This window comes from Papaver somniferum, chromosome 6, assembly GCF_003573695.1.
Source record: "Papaver somniferum cultivar HN1 chromosome 6, ASM357369v1, whole genome shotgun sequence".
NCBI lineage: Eukaryota > Viridiplantae > Streptophyta > Magnoliopsida > Ranunculales > Papaveraceae > Papaver > Papaver somniferum.
The window spans coordinates 46,271,734-46,280,926 of NC_039363.1; the positions used below are offsets into that span (position 1 = coordinate 46,271,734).

The 9,193-nt window shown below is 37.6% G+C and overlaps 1 protein-coding gene across 2 annotated transcripts; it reads right to left on the reverse strand.

The window, feature by feature from the left end:
- Positions 1-438: 438 nt before the first annotated feature.
- Positions 439-4,083, reverse strand: LOC113287464 (protein VTE6, chloroplastic-like). Of its 2 annotated transcripts, none has more exons than XM_026536227.1 (5): positions 3,626-4,083; positions 2,762-3,015; positions 2,046-2,169; positions 1,178-1,240; positions 439-1,012 (listed from the first exon to the last, which is right to left on the reverse strand). In XM_026536227.1, the coding sequence occupies exons 1-5, from the start codon at positions 4,031-4,033 to the stop codon at positions 920-922; spliced, it is 942 nt and encodes a 313-aa protein (XP_026392012.1). In that variant the 5' UTR covers positions 4,034-4,083; the 3' UTR covers positions 439-919. The 2 variants fall into 2 exon arrangements, with proteins under 2 accessions (XP_026392012.1, XP_026392011.1); XM_026536226.1 differs by having other exon boundaries at positions 1,178-1,282.
- Between the last annotated feature and the right edge of the window lie 5,110 nt (positions 4,084-9,193).

Consider the following 9,193-nt stretch of genomic DNA (forward strand, 5'->3'; position numbering starts at 1 on the left):
GCAAAACAGCAAAAAGAGGTAGACCTTGCAAAGGGACTACTAAAAACTTAAGGCGTTACAGACTTGCAGTAATAAGAAGATAACATTAATTACATTTCACTTTTGTTTTTGTATACACTTTTTTCTCCATGTGTTCGAGTTGATGTTAAATATGGGTGCTTCACTAAAAGATGGCCCCATAAGTTAAAAAATTTGGATAAGAAAGATAGAATCAGTGGGGGCAACAGTGCGCTCACTAGCCATTACATGGATCTGCCCCACAACCTGCCATACTGTTACGGTACTACTTTTGTTAATTAGGATTAGGGATAATAATTATTGTAAACGTGTTATTGTGGCTAATTAATAGGAATTTGAATTAGTATTTGAATTAGCAGTTACAAGTAGTTTAGGTTAGTGGGGGTTAACTCTTATTTCAGAGGAGATGTACGTGGGTTATAACTGAATGCCTTGTAAACTCTATTTAAAGTGTCCAGTCTCAATGAAATAGATATCGAATTGAAATTATGTTAAAACAAATGGCACTCTGCATTGTTATTAGGTTTAGGTCGCAAGACTGAAGCTTGGAGGTTAGGGCTACTCTATAGGCCTTGGACGTTAGGGTTCGTTCGTAAACCCTTTATCTTTCATTTTTCTACCATATCCATCCTTTTCTTAACAATCACCATTAACATTTACCTGCACTTCTTCTCCACGGCCTATTATATCCTTTCCATTACAATCTTTCCTAGTGTGATCGTAACACATTACAGTCATTTCTTGTGAGAAATTCCATATTTCCATTTCTTTGGCTAAAATGACTCTTCTAGGAAAGATGATAACCACAACCTTATGAATGAGATGATATGAGAAACTTGAGCTTGTCTGTGAGTAAGGTGTCATCAAGTTGATCACTGAACTATTTTGCGCTATATCATCACTAATGCCAATTCTGGAACAGAACTTGTTGCATGAGGACTGCAAAAATGCTTCCAAGAGATATGTTTATTACATTAACCACATCGTTATTGAGCTGCATAACAAAAACAGAATAGAATAACCACAGTTCATAAGACGAATAATTATGGCCAATATTATGATTTCAACAATCAGTTAGATCGAAAACAGATAGAAAAAAACAGAACCAAAATTATAGGGGAAAATGAATTCTAGGTTGGTTATCAAAGGAATTGCTTACCCATCTAAATCCTTCCTTGTCTTGGAGCACGGCACCGATCAAGCTCTCTCCAAGATTAGCAATCTGGGAAGCCAACACACAGATGACAGCTTGAGGTACACTAACCTGCATGTTTAAAACATCCGCTGAGCAAAGAGGCGAGATATTTAAGTCCTTTTAAAGCATTCTGGCAGATAAATGCATCTAATCATTGCATTTGAAAGTTTTCAACTAGAGGAGAAAACATTTTCTCTGCATGTTTTCACAATTTTGCATTTGTACGATTAGGTTTTCTTCTTCTTTTTTACCATAAGCCTCAAAAAAACTTATGCAAAATTGTGCAGGAAAGCATGCCTAGCTGGAAGACTGCATAACTCGTTACGCCATTTTATTTTATTTTGCAGAAAACAATTTTTCTTGTCACATTATTTATCAATGGTCACCAAAAGATTGTGAGCGGAATTTGGCAACAGAATAACAAGATGTAGTCAGTCATTTGCGAATAGTGAACCAAGAAACTCTGACCCAAATTTGGTTAAGTAAACTTAAAAGTTTTCTTGTTCTCGGTAAGCAAAGTTGAGCCCTGATTCTTTCACATTCAAAAACATGATAGAAACCAAGTGAGGAAAAAAAAAATGCTGAAAGTAAAAGAAATGAAGTCAAGTTAAACAAGAAGAAAAAGCTACAATGTTTTAGTTTATGATCACTTGATTCAATAGATTTCTCACTTGTGATTATTCAATTTCAACCAAATAATATGACTCTCTTTGACAAAAAGAGGTGGACAAGAAACTCTTCCTATTTTTTCTATGTCAATCGTCATTTCATCAATAATCACAAAAGAACTGAAAAGCAAATAATAAAGACAGTGTGCAGTGATTATCTGTACCTCACCCATGTAAAATCCAGCTAATGCAAGAAGCATAGAAGCCAAGAGACCTGCAACAGTTCCTTCGACACTAACAGCTCCTTCAGTTCCTCTAGGGACAACCTTGAAAGAGGTAACTAAGTATCTGCTCTTGAAAACAACGAATATGAAATACTTAGGAACTACATCGTTAATAATAAAGAGAAGATAATCACTAGTCCTATTTTTCAAGGATATTAAAGAAGATAAAGATGAATGATGTGCATGAGAAGGTGATCTATCACAACTTAACTCCTTTATGCAGCGTGTGAATGTTGGTATTTTCGTTCTAATTCCCTCACGTATTTATCAAAGGAACATATATTTCATAATTTGCCAGTTCTCTATGGACAAGACAGATACCCAGTGCTCTACTCCGATGTATGCTAAACTGGGAATTTCCTCATCACTAAAACACATTACATGCCCAAAGCATTTCTCTATCTAACATTGTAATCATACATAGCGAACTAATTTAGTTTGTATTCAAATATAATTGCCACTTGTTTATTCCAATATTGCATTCTCAGCCATCCAAAGCTTCTTTTGGTAACAGTAATCAACATAACAATTATATATTTACTTCACATTATATTCAGAAGTTCAGACTTCAGAGTACCATCTCATGGACCAATTGAAACCACTACCCCGACCTTAACATAAACTGGCAGCTAATCAATAGTGATAGAAGCACTTACGTGGTTTTGCCATATGCTTTTCCAACCTCACTGGAAACTGTATCACTCAACTTGGTACAAAAACTCGCCACAAACCCTAGTTGCCAAAGACCTGAAAGTGCTGCTCCACCTACACCATATATGGATAAGAAAGCACAAACACAACCTGCAGCACTGGAACCGATAACACTACTGGGGCCTCTCCTTCCCTTCCTCTTCTCTGCCACCCCTTGGGCCTCTTTTTGAGCCATTTTCACCTTAGTTGCTGCTGTGCCCTGAATAAACCCACCATATTTGAATCAAAGAACAAATAACTCCATAGTCCACCAATTAAACATAACAAAAACCAACAACACATTTGTATATTACGATCCAGGGTAACCCAAGTTAGATAACTTTGAAAATTCTGAACTCTTAAGAGCTCAGTAAAAAAATTCATCAGACAGTCTGATCTAGGAAATTCTATATACATATATATAAGCACTTCCCTGTTTGGTATAGGTATATATTTAGTAAAGTATTTCTCTATTTGGTTTATACAAAGTGTCTCAAAATTACAAATTTAATCGGATCAAAAGAACAGAATTGAAAATTGTTCTATTTGAAATGAAATGAAGACAATTTAATCAACAGCATTTTACTAGATTTTACCTTTCTCAGCTCTCTTAATTACTTTCTAACTCACAATATCTAGTCTAACTTCTTCCCCCTTCTGCTACCAGATGAAACTAACAAGTCATTTGTACGGTCCACATTACAAAGTTTCGTATCATATCAAATTCACAAAATTTACAAACTACATCTACAACTTAACTGAACAAAAAATAAATCGCATCAAACATTGCGTAAGATTATTAATTATACAAACTGCAGAAATTTACTTACAATGACGAAATAAGTAGCTACAAGTAAGAATCCAGAAGAGCCAAAAGCACGCCATGTCAAAGTACCAAGCAAGAAAGCAGCAGCAATACCTGAAGTTGATAAACCAGTAACAAGAATTGGAGAACCAATAATGAAAATAAGAAGATTATTCAAAAGAGAAGATTCCCAGGTAGGCGGTGAAGATTGAAGAATATCAACAAATCCTTGGAACCCTAATTGATCAGGAATTGCATTTAATTTTATATTCATCGTTTTGACAACCCTAGAATTTGAAGTTGAATTGAATTTTAGGGTTCTTGTTTTTGTTGGAAGATTAGTTGAGAAGAGACGTGGTGAAGAGTGTAGAAATGGTGAAGATTTAAAAAATGTATTAGTTATAGTAGCTGAGGAGGAGGAGGAGACTGCCATTTTAATTCGCAAGGAGAAAGGTTAGTTAACTTCACCAAGAAGCCTTTGACTTATTAAACACTGAAGTAAACTCTTGAGTCTGGGTTTGTAGTGAGTATTTGGGACGGAATCCGCGGTCTTGCACCGGCACATCCGTTTACGGGTGGACCAATGAATTAAGTACAGTTGCCGAGTTAAAAATCGAACTCGGCATTGGTTTCTTAGGGCAATTCCTATGGTAATGGTTCAGGGTTCAAACAGGTTTTTCCACTGTGGTAAAGTATTGGGTGATTGATCATCAAGCGCCAGAACTTAAGACACACGCTGGTGTTCGCAGAAAAATCGTCGGCGTTGGAAGAACAAGCGCTGGCGCTCAAAGCATAAACGCGGCGCTCAAACGTATCGCTGGCGTTCATAGCAAAAACACCAACGGGTAATTTTTTTAAAATTCAAAATTCACTTTTTGCCTCTGTAAATTACCTTCATTTTCAAAAAATTCACTCACACCAAAATTCACTTTTCTTGAATTTTCTCTTCTAAAATCTATTTCAATTTTTTAGTCTATTGTTGGTGAAATGGCTGAAAAGACGGTCACACTTTTTTGCGATCCAAAACTTGAAGCTGTTGTTTCTAAGATATGTGGGAGTTTTAAAAATATTGAAAATTGTAAGACGGAAATGCACGTTTTTGAAGTGGCTCCAAGAAAATGTTCCGCTAAAAGGCAAAGAAGAGCTCCAGTTTTGAAAGTTAACAACAAAAAATTCAAAAACAAAGGCGAAACTGTCAAAGAACGCGTTGAATGGAAGATACGTCAAATGAAAATAAACATGAGGCCAAAACTTGTATTTGATTTTTATTGAAGTTGTTTAGTACTTTTTATTATTGTCTAAGTTTATATCTTTGTTGATGGTGGATTTTCGACAAAGGCTAAAATCGTAAAACCATAATCTTACATATTCCTGAACCAGCAAACAAATGAGTATTGAGGCTCATGTCTCTCATGAAAGCATGAAAACTTATGCCACAAGAACCTCTGACTGAGTATATTGTCTCTCAGAGCCTACGTGAATGTGCAGTCTCTCAATTGAGGTAACAACACATTTTATGAATACTGAGCAATTTCAGTAATCACTTTTATATCGAATCGAACGGTTGGATGGCTCCTAGACAGCTTGCCTGCTAGTATAGAGCATAACGTCTTCAGGATGCAACAATGTTTTCCCAGACTATATAAAAGATATGCGTATAGAATCTTAATGATTGGACGGCTCCTAGAAAAATTGCCTACTAGTATAGGGCGATAACGTCTTCAGGATGCAACAACGTTTTCCCTGACTATACATAATAAATATGACGCTTCAACTAGTTCATATCGCTTAATTCTCGAACAATTCATGCTCCTAGACAACGTGCTAGTATAAAGCCATCAATTAATTATTTCTAGTCATTAGATACATTAACTGAATCCCTAGAAAATATTCTACGTTCTTCATAAAATTTAATTACTTCAATTCATGGCTCTTCCCAGCAGAATTCCATGGGTTAGTAATAAATATTCAACGAACGGGCATCTGAGCCACTATCGAGTAAGCCCCGACCAAAATGGTGTAAGTGTACTCAGCAATAGTGCACGAACGAGCATTCAAAAATTATGAAGGAACGATGAACCTATGCAAAATAGGAAAGAAAATAGTAATAATAAAATATTAATTGAGGCGCTAAGGAACCAAGCCCACCGGCCGGCCGAACATGCCGTCGTGACTGGACCCACGCCTCTTCCCATATTTTATCCTATTTTATTATTTTCCTTGATCTCATGAAAATTTCTTCGTTTGAACAAACTCATTCGTTTTAAGGAAACTCCTCAGTTTCATGGTGTTTCCTTCATATCAAAGAAATAATAATAAAATTAAGAAAAGTGTCAGGGGACCGGGCTTACTAGCCGGCCGGCCATGCCCTAGCTTTAGCCGGTCCCACACCTTAATTCCTTGTTGTTTTATTATTATTATTATTTCCTTCATCTTATGAAACTCCTCAGTTTCATGATATTTCCTTCACACCAAGGAAAAAATATAAAATTAGGAAAAGTTCATGGGACAGGGCCAGTAGCCGGCCGACCATGCCCTAGCCATGTCCGGTCCCACACACCTCTTATTTTATTATGATTATTACTATTGTTTCCATCATCTCGTGGAAACTCATTCGTTTCATGATATTTCCTTCAAATCATGAAAATAATATAAAATTAGGAAAAGTGCAGTGGGATCAGGTTCATTAGCCGGCCGGCCATGCCTCAACCATGGCCGGTCCCATACTAATTCCTTATTATTATTATTATTATTATTTCCTTCATCTTATGAAGTTCCTCGGTTTGAGCAAAACCCCGATTTCTTCATATTTTCCCAAATGTTGCTCAAATGCACATCAGAAAATATCAAAATTCTCAAGACTGAGACAAAGACACTCTGGTGACATGGGCATATTACCTTGACCGACCAAGGTTGGCCCTTTGGCTTGCAAGAGGCCGATCCCACACATTTTCATCATTTGACCTAATTTGTTCGCATTAGGTTTAAACTCTTCAAAACAACTTGGAATTTTATCAAACGATCGTCAGTCGGTCCCATGACCAACCAGGGCCGGTTCCATGATCCCTTGGTCAGTCCCTCATTTCTTCATAATTAGGTTTTATTGCCTAACGCTCAGACGAGCACCGTTTTAATAAATGATTAAACCAGCATTTTAATCATCTTTTCACCAACTTGTCTTCAAGAGACTTTGGTATTTGGCCACTCGAGCATCTGGGCGCTACATGATTGGCCCGTCATCCCATGTAGCCGGTCCTTCCTTCACTCTGTGGTTGATTTTCAATCAATCGGCAATTGATCAAAATTAGGGTTTCGAATCCAAGGTTCATAATTCCAGATTCAAACACTAATAATTTTATGTTGATCCCGTAATCAACACTTTAATTATTATACTCGGTCTAGTTACCAGTATCTTAAATTCATATTTTATTTGGTCCCCTACCAAATAATTCTTCAAACGAGCAACATTTGCTCAGATGAGCAATATTTGCTCAGACTAGAAATATTGGTTCAACTATCAATATTCAACAGTTCATCGAATGAGCAATATTTGCTCACCCTAACCATCAACATTCATTCGACAATTATACCTCTGTCTCAACAGACATGTTGAATTCATGAGTCCTAGAACATTTGTAAATCATGTTCAACTCAGCAATACAAAGACTCATCGTCTCATCAAGTCAACAACTGACTAACTAAATATACGTATGCCTTGAAGACTTCACAATCACGAGACATCAATCGTGTCACATGGGGGATATTAACTAGGGTTTTGGTCTGGCGGCCTGCGACACGTATGTTCATCCACGATGAGAATGTGGCTAAGTCGTGCAAGCGGTTGAAGGAGTTAACGAAGTAGTGGGTGGACAATCAACTAAGTCTCCGCACGATGAGTAACTGGTTTTAACACGATTTCCACTTTCCAACTCCTTGGCTTCAGCAACCGTCACACTTACTGGGATCAATGTGTCTACTAATTCTTGCAATATAAATAAGTCTCTGAACCCATGATTGAAACAACAGAAGAATTCTGATTCTAGCAATCACTCTCAAGAATTCAATCAATCAACCAGAATTTATTCGAACTCAACATTTCAAACTTGCAGAAACCTTAAACACATTCACAATCCTTGATCACCATTGATCTCACACATTTCTCAGCTTCCCTCCTACAGATTGACCCATCCTCTCTTGTGACTGAATTGACTCTGGAACGTCCATTGTCTTGGTTTAGGCGGAGTCTTACAGATTGATATCTCGAATTCAAGCACTCCCTTTGCAGTGCATCTGTGTGAGGTTAAGCAGTTTGCTCAGTTCGAGGAGTCTCCTCCACACGGTCGTCTCCTCAATTCCTTGAAAACCAGCAAATCGTTTTTCCCCATCTACAGATTGGCGACCACAGTGGGAGATTAATCTCTCAGTTGCAATATCAACTTACACAAGATGGTCGGTCTTACGTCTAACTCAATTACTCAAAATCCCAGTCAGGGTCTTTCAAATGGTGACGCTCCTCTAACTCATTCGAATGACTCTGGTAACATTCATCATCCTTACTTTTGTACTGCTTTCCCATCTATCAATGCATTTGATGGGGAAATTTCGTCATTGGTTGAACTAGCACGAAGGCGGGAAATTTTGGAAAGAAACATAAATCGATTGAAGGGAGCAATTGATAATTTATTCAACTGCATGGTGGATATGACAAGAATCTTAGGAGATCAAGTCGTGGAACGCTCGTCTCTTGACACCACTGATGCCAGCCCTCTAGCCAACAGCTTCACTACTTACGAAAAGACGGTGGACCAGGAAGTTACACATTTGATTGAAAATTTATATGAACTCCTACACTTCTCCAGAGATCAACGTACGAACACATTTGTTGCATTAAACCAAATATCATTCGACGTGCAACTAACTCCATCGTCTCTAGTAGTTGAAAAAGTATCCATGGTGTCTGAACATTTCATCAACAATATCACCTTTGAAGAAGAAGACCGCATGGAAGATGAAGGAAATAATCGAGCCTTGTACGTGACTGGTTTTATCAAGGACTCTGAATTCAGGAGATATCTCGTTGATACAGGCGCTTCTACAAATATTATTCCTATGAAGACTCTCAAGGAGGCCAAGATCCCACAGATTAAAATTGTCCGCCATCCCATCTTAATGACAGGTTTTGAAGGAAGCCAGAGCCATACATACAGATATGCATATGTAGACCTGAAAGTAGGACCTATTCAATCAAAGGTAAAATTTCACGTGATTGAGCAAGAACCTGATTATCACATGATACTCGAATGACCATGACTCCATGATAACAAGGTGGTTCCCTCGACGTACCATCAATGCATGAAGGATCTACTCAACAACAAGATTGTTCGTATTGCGGCCTCATCATCTCCTTATGCTCCGGTCTACGATGCTGAATTCCTTGAATCTCAAAAAAAGCATCCCTGAAACTACAAGCAAGATCTATAGTACTTCACTCCCAAGCTGGAAGTCCATTGAAGAAGCTGCTGAAAAACCATCATCATCTTCAGGTGTTAAACCGATCAATTCACCTGCTACACCGATCAAGCGCCGCAAGGAT